The 18459-nt window shown below is 42.4% G+C and overlaps 1 protein-coding gene across 1 annotated transcript; it reads left to right on the plus strand.

The window, feature by feature from the left end:
- Positions 1-941: 941 nt before the first annotated feature.
- LOC139463468 (sigma intracellular receptor 2-like) lies at positions 942-16105 on the plus strand. The gene is made up of 3 exons (XM_071244743.1): positions 942-1262; positions 12756-12906; positions 15510-16105. The coding sequence occupies exons 1-3, from the start codon at positions 1143-1145 to the stop codon at positions 15758-15760; spliced, it is 522 nt and encodes a 173-aa protein (XP_071100844.1). The 5' UTR covers positions 942-1142; the 3' UTR covers positions 15761-16105.
- The last annotated feature ends 2354 nt before the right edge of the window (positions 16106-18459 follow it).

The raw sequence follows: 18459 nt of genomic DNA on the forward strand, positions 1-18459 counted from the left end.
TTGCCTAGTTCGATGCTCTTCGTGTCAATCACTGGATGATCCGGTCCAGACTGGATTATTTACAGACCGCCGTCATATGGCTGAAATACTGCTGAGTGCGGCGTTAAACAAGAAACTATTTTTAAATTGACCTTCACATATGGCGGGGAACTTTGATGCTTTGCATCAATGTTTCCTTGTTTACAATAAAAGGGGGCACGGGTGGCCCAGTCGTCTAAGGCGCCGCGAGCCGCTGTGGAGAGTTGCGTCCCTTGGGCACGCCAGAAACCTATGATTGTGGGTTCGAATCCCGGTTCGCCCCGATTATGTTTCTAGGTTTGTCAGCACCATACCCATGCTCGGTGGTTTCACCGAAGTGGTAAACGTCAGAGACCTGCATCACTTCGGGCTTTCCTCCAACATTAAGCTGACACGCCGTGATATAACTGGAATACTGTTAAAAGCGGCGTTAAACCCAACTCTCTCACTCACTCATTTACAATATATTCAATATTTAGTTTGAGGATGAGGGGAAAGGGAGGGTTCATTTGAATTGTTACAAGTTTTCTAGGAAATTCCCCGATCCCCGATCCCCGATCCGTAAATTATGGACGGTCCCTGAATAAGATAACTTTGCTTCTGGGGGTTACGTAATGCTAATCTAACAGATGGGGGCTAAGCGTACACATACAGGAATATCAATGATAAGTACAACACAGTATTGTCGTGTAACACAGTGTGGCTCGTTCATGCTCAAGAAACCGTCTCACTAACAAATATTTCCGACATCAACCTGATTCCCTGTTCATATAACGCTCTACAGCGGTTCCTCAACAGGCGGCTATTGTGTGTCAAGAGTTCGACCGAGTTTAGAGTTCATCGTTGCACTCGCTTCAAATACGGCAGCAAATCTCCATTCACTGCATATAAGGACACGCACTACGCGAAGCTGTCGAGAGCTTACTGAAGTCACGGAGAGAGCATCAGCTGGCGATTAGATCCGCCGTCAAACATTGGCTTCATAGGCACAACCACAGCAACGATTAGGTCAGTGTGAGTGAGAGGTCATAGTGTTCACAGCCGCGGATAGAACACGAGCCGGTAGCGAAGTCCTCACGAAACGATATAATATTCTGGCATCGACTTGCCATTCCACTGGCATCATGGCGGGTCTAAGACGGTCTCTGGACATTCTCTTCATCGCGTTCTACGTGTTTGAGGCAGTGTCTACGATATTTTTTGACACTCAACAACTTCTACCTTCTCATCTCTATCCAAAACCGGTAAGTCTTGAAAAAAAATATTTTTACTATGCCGTAGAGGCGGTTTGCTGAACGAAGTGTTGTATTCACGTGCGTGAATTTTGCACTTTCAACTTCAGAGAAGAATGTCTGTTTACTTATTGATTTATTGTTCTATTTTAAACATATAATTATTGGTTTCGTTTGAATGTTGAGAGATTATAGGCAGGACTTACATGAAATGATTTAATAAATATAATTATCTGATAATAAAACACATACACGCGTGTGTGTGTTTGTAATATATATATGTGTTCTGTTAGAGCAATATATATATATATATATATATATATATATATATATATATAAATATGTGTGTGTGTGTGTGTGTGTGTGTGTGTGTGTGTGTGTGTGTGTGTGTGTGTGTGTGTGTATTTATGTATGTATATTCGTGTATTTGTGTACAATAATGTATTCTGTATGTCAAGCTTTTAGTGTACAATAATGTATTCTGTATGTCACGCTTGTATAAGCGAAAACAGACGACTGTGAAATATAACAACGTGTTCACCTACAGAGGTCGGGGGTCAAGGTAGTAGCTGTATTCCGATCGTCACACGCATTCTTAGGGTTCATACAAAGTATTTAGAGAAAGAAATGAGAAAGGAAGAGAGCAAAACTAATGAAGAGGAATAATAAGACGGAAGGTGGATAAAGGGAAGAATTGTGCCGAGCTTAAAACGACCACCCCCTCCATATCATAATCTCTTCATCTTCAGCTTAAACCTACCCCTGTACGACCCTATCCATCATTCCGGATCGGGATAAGCTGCCTCTATTGTTTCTCTGGTATATGCCCGAGGCATGTCTTCGAGCGAGAACAAATATATGGTAATTATCCGCTTTTCCTTGTTGGATGGGATCGAGTGGATCGCTGGAGGCAGAATATGTTACCAACTCGCACCCTACTGACACAGATAACATTTTATTGGGATTCCGGAGCAGCGTCGGACATCTGTTTTTGCCGACGAAGATCAAAGGCTCAGTTCAGAACCGCGGAACTCGACCTTGGATGTTGATTGCTAGATCCGTTGCGTGCCCTAACGCGCTTTGGGAACAGAGCGTCGAATCATGTGAAAACCTGTCAAATACATGACCAGCTACAGTTTTGATGTTGGCAAGTGTTTTGAAAAACAAACAAGTGTTTTTGTTTGGAAACCTTCAGCCTGACAGATTGATGTTGATGGGGTTATAGGGGAGCTAGGTTTGAGCAAATTGGCAGTCCGAGCAAAAATGCTTTAACTTCTTTTTACACTAGTTTCTTTGTCAACTCAAATGTTGTGATGTATGTCATTGTAACTCTTTATGTTCATAGCGACAGTGTGTGTGTGTGTGTGTGTGTGTGTGTGTGTGTGTGTGTGTGTTTCACGCAGGGTATAAACTGTAACGTCTAGACGTAGACTGACAATAGACTGGGGCATAGTCCATCTGTAATACCATGAAACGTAGAGATGTGACGGCGGTCTGTAAATAATCGAGCCTGGACTATTCAGTGATTGATATCATGAGCATCGATCCACGTAATTGGGATACATCAACTAAATCAGGGAGCCTGGCCACCCGATCCCGTTAGTCGCCTCTCATAACAAGCATGGGTTGCTGAAGATCTATCCTAACCCTTTTACAATTATATAAATTTTGTTCACTTTTATATTATTAGTTCGATTTCATGATATCTAAATAATTTCATGATATCCGTGTTCAATTTTAGGATATTGTTTTTCATTTCACTGTTATTCACGACATGGTGTAAGTTTACCGAAATGCTGGGTTTTTATCGAAAATAATAGATTTAACCCGAAGATTCTGGAAAAAAATAATTATGCTGAAGACTTAAAGAAAAGAGAAATTGCCTGCGACCAAAATGACATTGTTGCAAGTTGTTTTTCTTTAAAAACATTATTCAAGCTCAAAGTCGTAACTAAAACAGTATCTGGTTTAGTAGCTGTAGCTGAAAAAACATACATTCCTAATAGAGCAAACATAAGGAATGCCTCATGTAGATTTAACGTTGCTCCTTCAGCTGCGCTAGGATTGTCAGGTTGATTTAACTGCAGACATGTTTTATCAAAGAAACCACTTAAAGGCAGGAAATATCTTTTTATGTCAGGACACCCTAAATTCCCATGTAGCGTACCGTAATTCTTCAAGGGGAGTGCGATTTGAATGGGAAATGAATGGCCACACTGTCTGTGCAGGGTGAGGAATGTTTGGACGGTGACAGTCGGAGAGGCCAAACTCTCCAGACTCCTGTATGGGATTCAGGAAGCGGCATTGAACTGAGATACTGAATGACGAACCATTGATACGTAATTGATATTCATTGAACGTGTGCCCATGTCAAGCCTTGATCGAATCAGACATTCAGAGATGAGGAAGGCCGACTGTCATGCACCCACAAGGCGTTTGTTATTTAAGCAATCGGTAAGATGTGTGTGTGTGTGTGGAGGGGGGGGGGGGGGGGGGGTAGTACATGTTTTCGCTGAAGAAGTATTGTTCTATTCTATCCTACATTAACCGGAAATTTGCCGCTTCGGATATTTGTGCATTTGTTTGAATCTATAATCCTAATTGTCTTCGACTCTGGGATCAGTGCTTTATATAGTTGTCGACAGCCCAAGTAAAACTCACTTCACTTTGTTTTTAAAGGTTTGGGTGAGTATTTAGGGGTCCTGCGTACCTACAATGTTTATTTCCTATACCTCACATAACACATGTTGGTTTATCTGTCACTTTTTTAGTGAGAATATGTCGTGGTCATATAAAACCTATGATGTAGTGCACAGAAGTAGTGTGAGTGAGTGAGTTGTCTTTAACGCCGCTTTTAACAGTATTCCAGTTATATCACGGCGTGTCAGCTTCATGTGGGAGGAAAGCCCGAAGTGATGCAGGTCTAAGACGTTTACCATTTCGGTAAACATAACTATTTACATATATCAACAGATTGTCTTGCCAACGTGTCATAAAGTAGTGCAAATCAGTCCCTTATAAATGAAGCATTCAAAAGAAAAAATATGTTCGTAAATTTATAAGTCATCTTTGAACTTGAACGTGGGCATACCATTAGAAACTGTGTTCACGCAGCATGTAATCACGATACAATAACGTCTATCCTAAAATGTAAATTGTGGAGGTCGATTTCTTAATCCCAATTAGAATTAATTCCCACGTTCAAATTCAGATATATGCATACTTCAGTTATTCCCACAGAAACGTATGATTTCGCAATTAGAGATACTCCCCTAGTCTGTCTTACAGACCCTGATACATTTATATCAACTACAGCCCATGCAAGTCTATAATGTTTGGCAAGTCTAGATTACTGCAGTATCAGGAAAATGAAGAGAATCGCTGGGCTCCCATTTTATTAGATTTTTATTAAGATAACTGAACAACTGTTTTTTTCTGTACGATATGTTCATTTCAGAGACTAGATGTTAGTCTAATACTCCCCATATCAACCACTAAACAACACCTCATCCCGTCCATCACACCCAGATTACGCATCTGTAGTGAGGTGATGTAATGGAGAGTTTACGTGTGCACCGTATAACACACAAGGGAAAGGCTTCCTGGTGTAGAAGCAATGTCATAAGGGTGGTTGCAATCTTCAGTCCATGCAGTGAGTCACATGACGGAGTAATCTGAGATGATATAACCATGGCAAACATTTGTAATACACACTGTCTATTTGAAATTCCTTGTTGGTCAATTTCAGTTACGTCACTTCATAGTTAGCCATGGTGTTAAAGGCGGACGTGACTTGAGTTTTCATCGAATGGATTTCTTCCTAAATTCTTAAAGCCCTTTCACAAGACCACAATTCTTTATGTGGATTGAGGTTTTGTAGAAGCATACAGTAATACCCAAACTATGAGATCAAATGGCACGTCATATGTAGACGTACATTTCAGAATTGACTCCAATAATATTTTGCGTTTTCTTTGCATTTATAACTCCATATACGCAATGTGTTTTTGTATAAAAATCAATTCTTATAAATACATGTCAATTATGATAACTTCACAGACTGCTTTTTTGTCAGTAACACAAAAGAACTGAACGAAAACAAATACGAAATCTGTGACATCACTCAGCGCAACACAAGCCCCGCCCACTCTATTATCATCTAATATGGAAAGAGTAGTCCGCTAGTGGGCGTTGCCTATTTATTTTTGTTTGGAGGTCATTGGACCTCTTAGTTATACATATCACACTAAGTAGGAAGCACTGAGGAAATCGTATCTACGAATGTCCGCTGTTGCATGCTAGATGAACTAATCGGCCAATTCCGCCTTTATCCGTAAGCGAAGTGATGCTGGCCTATCTAAACACGATCTGCTTATTCCTCTTTCAATTACGGAAAGTGACGGAAAGGGGCGATGTTGGCCGAAATGATACATGCAAGTCAATCTCACGTTCGGCTATTTCCGTGAAGCCGTAAGTACATGAAGCATGCTGTTCACGTTATACAAAGTACCGGAGATGTGACAGCTTCAACGTGATACCTTGCATGTTTCAGCCAATCTCGTAAACATGAACCATTTAGCCCTTCTAGCTTCCATCACTAACACCACAACCCCCTTTTGTCCCCTCGGGGATAGTGACATGTGTCAGAGTCGAGTTATTTCCAACTTGTCTTGAACAATTTGTGTAAACGAATTGCACAAACTTCATAGAACTTCATAAATTAATAATTTCACTCCTGTTAACTCATTATCCTGAGTGTCATTTTAGCCCCTAAACAATTTGCAAACGCAAGCTCAAATACCGTTGATCCTCAACCAACTTGCACAATGATGTCTCATTGACTTATATTAATAATAGATTATGGTACTTAATCATCCTGAAGCAAAGACAACTTCTACATAATTGTTTCAGCATTACTGAAAACATCACTTTCACCCGGACTGCACTTCATCTATCTAATCTTGCTTATATGTACGGAAGCCTTTTAGGGCCACTTTATTTTAAAAAATCTTGAAATATAAAGATTCTATGTTGAAATTTCAAGATACATACCTTGAAATTTCAAGTTAAAATCTTCACATTTCAACTTTAAATTTTACAATCATTATCTTGAAATTGTAACTTAGTGTTTTGAAATTGTAACATAGCATCAAAGAACCAAACAAATGGCTCTTAAAGGCTTCCGTAGATATGCCTATCTTGCCACATGCATGTAACGCCTACATACTTTACATTCACATACTTCTCCAGTAATGGCACCTCCAAATTGGATGGTTTTTTTGGGCAGGTAGCTTGTTCGGTTTGTATAGATACATGTGCAAACGCTGTATGGATGATTGGTTGGCTTGTTGTTTAACGTCGCACTCAGTAATATTCAAGCTATGACGGCGGTCTGTAAATAATCGAGTCTGGACCAGACAATCCAGTGATTGATATCATGAGCATCGATCCACGCATTTGGGATCGATGACATGCATCAACCAAGTCAGCGAGCCTGACCACCCGATCCCGTCGCCTTATACGGCAAGCATGGGTTGCTGAAGACCTACTCTACCCCGGATCTTCACGTGTCGCTAACTTTGTATGGTCCTTCCTTGATACAGACATACGTTACAAACAGTAGCTCGTATGATTAATATGTGAACCGTCTTACAGCACGTTAACGTAGGATCATATACATCTAAGCTCTTGGCCATTGATTCGTCATCTTCCCAGGTCGAGTGGACAGAGCGTCTGCCTGGGGAGTGGAAGTTCCATGGTTCGATCCCCGGCTACGTTATACCGGAAGACGTTAAAAGATGACACTTGTTGTTACCCAGTCTGATAAAACGCCTTGATATAACTGAATTACTGAGTAGCGGAGTACAACCCATTCACTCACACACTTGATCACGTTAAGTACATTGTCGTCAAATTTATCCCGACACATCCTCATGCAAAATGTGATATTTGGCTGATATATTCGATATATTCCAGCTGTGTCACACCGCTCTTTGATATATTCCAGCTGTGTCACGACGCCCTTCCAGATGTGTCACGCCCCTCTTAGATATATTCCAGCTGTGTCACGCCACTCTTCGATATATTCCAGCTGTGTCACGACGCCCTCCAGATGTGTCATGCCCCTCTTAGATATATTCCAGATGTGTCACGCCACTCTTCGATATATTCCAGCTGTGTCACAACGCCCTTCCAGATGTGTCACGCCCCTCTTAGATATATTCCAGCTGTGTCACGCCACTCTTCGATATATTCCAGCTGTGTCACGACGCCCTCCAGATGTGTCATGCCCCTCTTAGATATATTCCAGCTGTGTCACGCCACTCTTCGATATATTCCAGATGTGTCACGCCCCTCTTAGATATATTCCAGCTGTGTCACGCCACTCTTCGATATATTCCAGATGTGTCACGCCCCTCTTAGATATATTCCAGCTGTGTCACGCCACTCTTCGATATATTCCAGCTGTGTCACGACGCCCTCCAGCTGTGTCACGCCCCTCTTAGATATATTCCAGATGTGTCACGCCACTCTTCGATATATACGATGGCATCATCAATGAAGTCATAGAGCCTGACCACACGATGTAAATTTAATCGGCAATACTTAACACGAGGTGATTAGGTATGACCCGGAATCTCAACAGTACTATAAAACGTCAGGTTGATGTAATGGGGCGTTTCCTGAAAAGAAACTAACTCCTTGGGGTGCCGGGTTGGGTACCTATTCGACAACATCTCATATTGCCATCACTGAAACTGAAGGCGAAATGACACGAGGTTGTACACCCCATTTAGAACATTGACTGCAGTTCAGGAGGAATTTTAAAGAAAATAGAATGATTATTATTATATATGCTTGTTTGTTGTTTAACGCAGCACTCAGCAACAGTCCAGCTATATGACGGCGGTCTGTAAATTATCGAGTCATGCATCAACATGATCAACCAGGTCAGCGAGCGTGACCACCCGATCCCGTTAGCCGCCTCTTACGACAAGCATAGTCGCCTTTTACGGCAAGCATGTGTAGCTGAAGACCTATTCTACCCCGGATCTTCACGGGTCGAATTTGTTTCTGCAGTTCATCCAGAATTATTATTATATAGCTTTTACGTTTTATATTTACATAACTAATATGGACGTCATCATCCACAAAGCTCCACTCGAAATTCCTTTGCACCAGTTATTCCTATTACTAAGCCAACCCAATTACTTCAACAACCAATACAGAGACAATCATTAGGGCATACTGACGTTAATTATTGCTGTACCAGTCAGGAACGAGCGAAGGAATTGACAATTAAGACAATCTTAACCAATAACTCTCCGTGGTATACATTTCATAATCACTCAATTAAGCAACTGTAATTAAGTTGCATTAGCGTGTAGTAATCGCTCAGGACTAGAAGCCACTTTGTCATGATTCACAACAGATGATAACGTACATGCTCATGTTCGACAGACCCGAGTGAGTGAGTTTTACGCCGCTTTCAGCAATATTCCAGCAATATCACGGCGGGGAACACCAGAAATCAGCTTCACACACTGTATCCATGTGGAGACTCGGACCCGGGTCTTCGGAGTGACGAGCGGACGCTTACACCACTAGGCTACCCTACCGCTCCTGCAGAGATGTCGTCATAATAAAATGAGGGGGCACGGGTGGCCCAGTCGTCTAAGGCGCCGCGATTCGCTGTGCAGAGTTGCGTCCTTTAGGCACGCCAGAAACGTATGATTGTGGGTTCGAATCCCGGTTCGCCCCGATTATGTTTCTAGGTTTGTCAGCACCATACCCGTGCTCGTGGGTTTCACCGAAGTGGTAAACGTCAGAGACCTGCATCACTTCGGGCTTTCCTCCCACATTAAGCTGACACGCCGTGATATTACTGGAATACTGTTAAAAGCGGCGTTAAACCCAACTCACTCACTCACTCAATAAAGGATATGATAAGTATACGGAAACAAGTTATAACTCTGACATCTGTATTAACTTCAACTGTCGATGTTTCCGGTTCACGCCGTTACATCGCGCTCAACTCGTTGTAAGAATCTGCACGTCTTGATGTGACCGTCTAGTACCTGAAGGCCATGTTGCTATTTACAACATCCGGTCTGCTAAATCCGATTAACCAATCAGCGCTGCAAAATACACACTTGTGACTGTCGTTTGCCTGGAATGCATGAAATAGCACAAAAAGCCTTGATAAATAAATTTAGGTGTAATTTATTAAATGCATGCCCTCCAGTCCAGGAGTAAATGCCAAAGTTGATGTACCGTTTTTGCACTTCCTAAAGGGAGACATTGTTCAGTAAATTAATACTTTAGATGGAAAGACTAGAGGCAAGTGCAGGAATGGAAAACAATTAAATGCTTTTAAGGGAGTCTAAAGTCCGATGCATTGTAGGTCTGGCAGAGCTCTATTTATGCAAGATTCAAGTTCGAATCTTGTTTCAGCAAGTTCTCAACTAGTGACCTCAAAAATAGTGTCAGTTCTGCATATGAATCATGGCCCGTGACCCACTACCCATTTTCAGAGAAATTGTTCGCCCTGCGTTACCAACGAAATCGATGACATGTACCAGTCCATAAACGTTTGTCGGTCTGTAAATAATTGATTCTGGACAAGAAGATCCAGTAATTGACATCATGAGCATCGATCTAGGCAATTGGGATACGATGACATACATCAACCAAGTCAGCGAGCCTTTAAAGATTTGAAAGATGAAACAAATCTAATATAATACATTAAATTTAGATTTGTACATTCTTCTCATAGAGTTTACCGGGTGCCTCGACAATCATTAGCATGTTATCAGAGAGGCACGTCAAGAGGTATGCTTCGAAAGCACGATTAACCCTGCGAAATGTGTATAAAGATGGAATTAGGCACACAGACAACTACTACTAGACAAGTAATCTTATTTCCTCTGTCCTGTGTAATCATTCACATCCGTCGTTTAATGAACACACATGTCCCCCGTGGGGACTGCGGGCTTGGGCACGCCCACAGTGATCCATGCTATCCAATATTTCAAAGCAAGGGTTTCAACTTTTTAGGAATCGAGCGAAGCTTAGCTTCGGATGAAAAAATACTTTTCGGCTTTGGATAAAAAATGAAAGCTTGTTAGCTCGTGATAGGCCGCCCGGAATTACCTCACGCGGTTAAGGTCAGACAATACATCCTCTCTACTTTGCCAATTATTTGCAAGCGAATACAAATACATCATTAATCCCGACTTTATATCCTCGTGGTTTGTGTTCAGAGACATTCAGCGCGATCTGCTGCAGGTTCAGGAAGTTAATTTTAACAACTGGCATTTGCAACTGGACTGGTACACATTGGGATGACAGATTAATGACATTCCTCCCTCCCGTTGCCGTAGTGAGCAGCTTGAATTCGGTATGGCTTTGCGATAACAATTATTGTAACTGTGTACTGCTTATCGCCTGTGCAGCTACTGGTGCACCTCGCGGATGACTCATGGCCACGAGGTATGCTGCTGATTGTCACGGAAACATATGACTTTGTGATGGAATCGGAACCACGAGTCACTAACCTCCTCCCCCCCCCCCCCCCCCCCCATCCCCACCCCATACATACTACAACAAACTAAAATGTTTTGACTCCGTGACCTCATGTGTCCTGTCTGTTTCAACGGATTGATCTATACAAATTACAAATGGCCTGTTTTAACTGACTGATCTGTTCAAATATCCTGTCTGTTTCAGCCAACTGATCAGTTCAAACGTCCCGTTTGTTTAAGCTGACTGATCTGTACAAATATCCCGTCTGTTTCAACCGACTGATCTTTACAAATGTCCTGTTTCCGCCGACTGATCAGTTCAAATGTCCTGTTTGTTTAAGCTGACTGATCTGTGCAAATATCCTGTCTGTTACAGCTGACTGATCTGTACTAATGTCCTGTTTCAACTGTCTGATCTGTACAAATGTCCTGTTTCAACTGTCTGATCTGTACAAATGTCCCGTTTCAACTGACTGATCTGTTCAAATGTCCTGTTTGTTTAAGCTGACTGATCTGTTCAAATATCCTGTCTGTTTCAGCCAACTGATCAGTTCAAACGTCCTGTTTGTTTAAGCTGACTGATCTGTACAAATATCCCGTCTGTTTCAACCGACTGATCTTTACAAATGTCCTGTTTCAGCCGACTGATCAGTTCAAACGTCCTGTTTGTTTAAGCTGACTGATCTGTGCAAATATCCTGTCTGTTACAGCTGACTGATCTGTACAAATGTCCTGTTTCAACTGTCTGATCTGTACAAATGTCCCGTTTCAACTGACTAATCTGTTCAAATGTCCTGTTTGTTTAAGCTGACTGATCTGTACAAATATCCCGTCTGTTTCAGCCGACTGATCAGTTCAAACGTCCCGTTTGTTTAAGCTGACTGATCTGTACAAATATCCTGTCTGTTTCAACCGACTGATCTTTACAAATGTCCTGTTTCAGCCGACTGATCTTTACAAATGTCCTGTTTGTTTAAGCTGACTGATCTGTACAAATGCCCTGTCTGTTACAACTGACTGATCTGTACAAATATCCTGTCTGTTACAACTGACTGATCTGTACAAATATCCTGTCTGTTTCAACCGACTGATCTTTACAAATGTCCTGTTTGTTTAAGCTGACTGATCTGTACAAATGCCCTGTCTGTTACAGCTGACTGATCTTTACAAATATCCTGTCTGTTTCAACCGACTGATCTGTACAAATGTCCTGTTTGTTTAAGCTGAGTGATCTGTACAAATATCCTGTCTGTTTCAACCGACTGATCTTTACAAATGTCCTGTTTCAGCCGACTGATCTGTTCAAACGTCCTGTTTGTTTAAGCTGAGTGATCTGTACAAATATCCTGTCTGTTTCAGCCGACTGATCAGTTCAAACGTCCCGTTTGTTTAAGCTGACTGATCTGTACAAATATCCTGTCTGTTTCAACCGACTGATCTTTACAAATGTCCTGTTTCAGCCGACTGATCTTTACAAATGTCCTGTTTGTTTAAGCTGACTGATCTGTACAAATGCCCTGTCTGTTACAACTGACTGATCTGTACAAATATCCTGTCTGTTACAACTGACTGATCTGTACAAATATCCTGTCTGTTTCAACCGACTGATCTTTACAAATGTCCTGTTTGTTTAAGCTGACTGATCTGTACAAATGCCCTGTCTGTTACAGCTGACTGATCTTTACAAATATCCTGTCTGTTTCAACCGACTGATCTGTACAAATGTCCTGTTTGTTTAAGCTGACTGATCTGTACAAATATCCCGTCTGTTTCAACCGACTGATCTTTACAAATGTCCTGTTTCAGCCGACTGATCTGTTCAAACGTCCTGTTTGTTTAAGCTGAGTGATCTGTACAAATATCCTGTCTGTTTAAGCTGACTGATCTGTACAAATGCCCTGTCTGTTACAGCTGACTGATCTGTTTCAATGCCCTATCTATTACAGCTGACTGATCTCTACAAATGCCCTGTCTGTTACAGCTGACTGATCTGTTCTCGTGGTACATCCAGCACTTCAGGGATCCATACATGGCGAATGCTCGGAACATGCCCTGGTTCGCCAGTTTCTGCATCGTGGAGTTCATCACGCATATCCCCTTCTTCTTCTTCGCCATCTATGCATACTACAAAGGTATTTCTTCTGATGAATATTCCCCACAGGAATCTTGAGTTTAAAGAGTGGGTTGATACACAATAGATAATATACTACTGTATACATTACCTATTTATGCCACATGTATATATAGACCCGTGAAGACCCGGGTTAGGGTTGGTTTTCAGTTAACCATGCTTGCTGTAAGAGGAGGCTAACGGGATTGAGTGATGAGGTTCCCGGGTATCCCAATTGCGTAGATCGAACCTCATGTTGTCAATCACTGGATAATCTGGTACAGAATCGATTATTACAGACCGCCGTTATATAGTTGGAATAATGGCTGAGTGCGGCGTTAAACAGCACACGCACACACACACACACACACACACACACACACACACACACACACACACACACACATATATATATATATATATATATATATATATATATATATATATATATATATATATATATATATATATATATATATATATATGTATAAAAGACGTATATTGCGCAACTTCTCCGTGGTTGAGTGGTAGAGCGTCCGCCAGGAGAGCGGAAGGTACGGGGTTCGATCCTCGGCCGCGTTAACCGAAAAGACGTTAAAAAATGGTACTTGTTGTGACCCTGTCTGGCGCTCGGCATTAAGGGGCTAAAACAGGGACTGGTCGGCTCGGAGTCAGTATACTGTGTCTGAGTGAGGTAGTCATGTTAAACTGCGGCATGGTATCACAATGAGCTAGCACTATAAATCGGCATAATTCCGGACCAGTACAAGCAGCCAACCAGTCCTTGTTTTTGTCCCTTAGTGTGACAATAATTGTTTTTATGAGTACGTCTTTTGATATGACTCGACCGGGGATCGAACCACCGACCTTCCACTGTCCAAGCAGGCGCCATATCCACTAGACCACGGAGGCGGTCGCATCTTGTAATGACTATATGGGTACATATGGGTATGCATAGTCCTGGCAGAATGGCCAGGGGGGTCAATAATATGTATAAACGGTAATCTGTTTACTTGTTTGAGTGTATGTAACCCCAGCGGACGCAATGGGTCATTGTTTATACCAACAGTTGACCGCTGGTTTGCCTGGTCCAAGTTCGACTCTCATGGACACCATGATACTGCTGCAATCACACACTGCAGCAATCTACACCAGACATACCCATGAGTGAAAACAATTAAAACAAAGTTTATTAAGGCTGAAGAAAATTGAAAATCCAGGTTAACCACGAGACTACCTCAACCCTACTCCCACTCCTATACACTGGAGTTTGTTAGAGTGATCATCTTCCCGAGGCAAGGGAGTTATCTGACTGTAACAGTTCACTTTCCACCCGTGCCGAACTAGGCTGGAATTTCCGTGCTCGATCGTAGCGCCACCATTGGCTATTACTAATTATGTCCCTTCCATGTCCCGCCTATTGACCAATCAGATTCCACCTCTCATATCACTTGCATTTGCTTCAAACAAAATGGCGTCGCCCAGTGAAGTCGATTTGATCGATAATAAAGATCTTTATTATTATAAAACGGGTCTCATTCGCGAAGTGATTCAAATCAAGTGAGCATCTTGGTTAAAAGCATGAAGAGATTTGGAAAATATCTGTTGACGCTAAGTTGTCGGTACAGATATTTTGCAAATTCCTAATCAACAGAAAACTGCACGTTGATTTCGTTACGCGATTTTGATTGGATTAGACTCGTTAGTCCAGCCAAAATATAAATCGATAATTCCAGCCTAGTTCGGCAAAGGTGGAAACGGAACTTTTAAATAGTCAGTTAAGATTGGTTGGTTGGTTGGTTTGTTGTTTAACGCCGCACTCAGCAATATTCCAGCTATATGACGGCGGTCAGTGAATAATCGAGCCTGGACCAGACAATCCAGTGATTGATATCATGAGCATCGATCCACGCAATTGGGATCAATGACATGCATCAGTTAAGATGAAAGTGAAAGGCGGGTAATACAAAAATAGTCCATAAGAAAACACATGAAAGCAAATTGTGCCTGAATAGTGTACGAAGTTTCAGTCTTACTCTTAATGTTGTGGAGCACGTGTAGCCAAGTCGTCTGAGGCGACGCTGTTCGCTGTTCATAGTTGCGTCCCTTGGGTAGGCTGGAAACCTGCGATTATGGGTTCGAATCCTGGTTCGCCCCGATAGGTTTGTCAGTACCATACTCGTGCTCGTGGTTTTCACCGATGTGGTAAACGTCCGAGACTTGCATCACTTCCCCCCAGCATTAAGCTGATACACGCCGTGATATAACTGGGATATTGTTCAAAGCGGCGTTAAACTCGACTAACGCACTCACTTAATGGGGGGCACGGGTGGCCCAGTCGTCTAAGGCGCCGCGATTCGCTGTGCAGAGTTGCGTCCCTTGGGCACGCCAGAAACCTATGCTTGTTGGTTCGAATCCCGGTTCGCCCCGATTATGTTTCTAGGTTTGTCAGCACCATACCCGTGCTCGTGGGTTTCACCGAAGTGTTAAACGTCTAAGACCTGCATCACTTCGGGCTTTCCTCCCACATTAAGCTGACACGCCGTGATATAACTAGAATACTGTTAAAAACGGCGTTAAACCCGACTAACTCACTCACTTAATGTTGTGTCTTGAATTCCACAGGTCCATCCCAGTGTCCCTGGATCCGCATCCCGGTTATCATGTACTGTGTCCAGATCATCACCTTCGTAACGGCAGTCGAGGCAGGCGTCTTCTTTGACGACTTTTCAAAAACTAAGCTGGTGGCACCAAGAAACTTTGGCGAAAGACTGAAGCTAGGAACCAACTACAGTCTGTTCTTTTTTGTGCCACTAACAAATCTAGTGGATGCAATATTCAGCAGTGCTTATACTCCCAAGGCGAAGACAGCATGATGCGTGGAATAGTATCTGGTGTGATGTACAGGGAGAAAAACACAAGATTCAAATCTAATGCAGTGATGAAGATGAGATTGCCTAGAGGGTGCACATTAATGCTGTGGTTCACATGCAAGGCCACATGAACACACAAACCTTGGTTCATTAAGTGAGTGTGAGTGAGGGAGTGAGTGAGTATGGTTTTACGCCGCTTCTTGCAGTATTCCAGCAATATCACGGCGAGGAACACAATAAATGGGCTTCACACATTGTACCCATGTCGGGAATCGACACCGGGTCTTTGGCGTGACGAGCGAACGCTTTAACAACTAGGCTACCCGACCCCTGGTTCATTAAGATTCACATCGGGAAAAGTGTGTGTGTGTGTGGGGGGGGGGGGGGGGGGGGGGGGGGGATCACAGGATCGGGTGTCGGCAAAATAAGATAGAATCCAAAGTTGAAATCAGATCTTTGTTAGACGGTAGCGAGAACTAAGATCTGATTTTGATGATATCGGAGTATACGAGGCACTACACGCATCATCAGATGGAACCATGGTTACAAAGAACGCACCCGCTTACCGAATCGTAAGGGAGTGGGTTTAGCTTACCTTATAACACTATCCCTGCAATATTATGGCGACCCATCACTGCGTCATGCATCGCACGTACGTGAACACCAGGCTTTTGCTGCTTGGTTTACGAATACTGTTCAAAGCGTCGTAAAACCCAACTCGCTTTATTACATTACCGGAAATCCAGACAGTTTTATTGAATTGTCCGGATGTTGCACTGTATTGTCATTTATACATTTGTTGTAATTTACTCATAGTTTGTCAATGGTTGTTAGAGGACGCTGTTTGTCATCAGTGATTATCCAGTTTATTATGTCACCATTCTATTATGACAAATGCACTGCGCCCATTCGCCACCATAACGTCTTATTTTCTTTTGTGACATAAATTACCACATATGTTCTCCCGTACATGGACATGAAATCAACCAATACAACTGCCTCTTCTGAAAGCGAGGTCTGCATTTGGAATCGCGTGTTCGTACTACAAAGTCGTTATTTTCAAAGGAATGAGAAGACTGTAACGTGTACTTTTAGTTGGTAATAGTTGTTTTCTGAGTATTAAGACAGGGAGGAAAGGCCTTGTTCTACAAGCTATAACCAGTTGTGTTAAAGACGGCACGCAACAAAGCGAGTCGAATTCTGTTGCTGTTAGCCTCCATAATGAAAGACGGCCATGTTTATGTGAGTGCGTGAGGTTGAGTTTACGCCGGTTAAAATTCCAGCAATATCACGGCAGGGGACATCAAAAATGGGCTTCACACATTGTACCCATGTGGGGAATCGACCCCGGGTCTTCGGCGTGGCGAGCGAGCGCTTTGACAACTAGGCTACCCCACGGCAATGATGGTGAAAAAGTCCAGGGTTTATAAGAGAAAAGGAAGGACGACTGATACACTGTATTATCGAGGATGAGGTGTTGTGATTATATACACACATGCATGTCATGGACAGGTTCACGTTGTGTAGCATTATATTCACATTTTATGCAATATTTATTAACCTCGTCTTTTTGTCATGTGCGAAAATAATACGAATTAAACAGTATTATTAATTGTAGAAGGACGTTTGTCAGTTTGATTTGTTACCACGCTTCCGGAAGTATATCAACACATATTCCTGAGATTCGAGGTGTAACGGGTAGCCCGTAAAGCGACGCAATTCGCTTTGCGAAGTTGCGTCCTTTGGGCACGTCAGTAAACCATGATTGTGGGTTCGAGTCCCGGGTCGCCCCGGTTAATTTTGTAGGTTTGTCAGCACCATACCAGTCTTCATGGGTTTTACCAAAGTGGTAAATGTCCAAGACCTGCATCACTTCAGGCTTTCCTCCCACATTAAGCTGACACGCCGTGAAATAACTTGCATATGCACGGACCTTTGTTCTCACCCAAGCCAGTCACCACACAAATGTTTCCTCTGATAAACAATCATGATGTATTGTTTTCCTTTTCTGAAGCAAAATATCCTGGAGTGATGATGTAAATAGTTTGACAGGAGATACTCAACAATAGCAGGATTAGCTCAATGTATGTAGGTGTCGCTTTGTGTCGAACCCGGACCTAAATGAACAGGAGAGAGTGAGTTTGTGCAACGCCTCCTTCAACCGTATTGCAGTAAAACCATGAGGAGTGTGTCAGTTGGTGCAACGCCTCCTTGAACCGTTTTGCAGTTAAACCATGAGGAGTGAGTTGAAATTTACACATCGGCAGTAGTTCAACCAATTCGTGTCGAGAAAATGTTATACGTTAATAATAATACATTATTTGTTTGTTTGTTGCTTAATGTCGCCCTCAGCAATATTCTAGCTAATATTGACATCATGAGCATCGTTCTACGCAATTGGGATGCAATGACATGCATCAACCAATCCAGCCAGCCTGACCACCAGATCCCGTTAGTCTCCTGTTACGACAAGCAAGTAGTCACCTTTTCTAACCCGGATATTCACGGGCGCATTTTCTGCGAAAAAGATGCGGCAGTATTAGGCTACTTTCAATGACGTAGTCTAAACCATGAGGTTTTATCCTTTATCTAGCCCTGCTTTATATACAATTAAAATATAGATGCAAGCAGAAATGGCTTACAATCGCGCATACAAACGTACGCAAAATTGTTCGTCCATATTCAAATCCTCCAATGACTTG

The sequence above is a fragment of the Haliotis cracherodii genome, unplaced genomic scaffold (assembly GCF_022045235.1).
Source record: "Haliotis cracherodii isolate W230 unplaced genomic scaffold, xgHalCrac1.p SCAF_1, whole genome shotgun sequence".
Lineage (NCBI taxonomy): Eukaryota > Metazoa > Mollusca > Gastropoda > Lepetellida > Haliotidae > Haliotis > Haliotis cracherodii.

What these genes read in the sequence shown, in the direction of transcription:
- LOC139463468 (XM_071244743.1), top strand. Translation starts at nt 1,143, where the DNA reads ATGGCGGGTCTAAGACGGTCTCTGGACATTCTCTTCATCGCGTTCTAC. An exon ending in CTCATCTCTATCCAAAACCG is followed by an intron (nt 1,263 to 12,755) that starts GTAAGTCTTGAA and finishes TGTCTGTTACAG; the next exon opens with CTGACTGATCTGTTCTCGTG. An exon ending in CATCTATGCATACTACAAAG is followed by an intron (nt 12,907 to 15,509) that starts GTATTTCTTCTG and finishes TGAATTCCACAG; the next exon opens with GTCCATCCCAGTGTCCCTGG.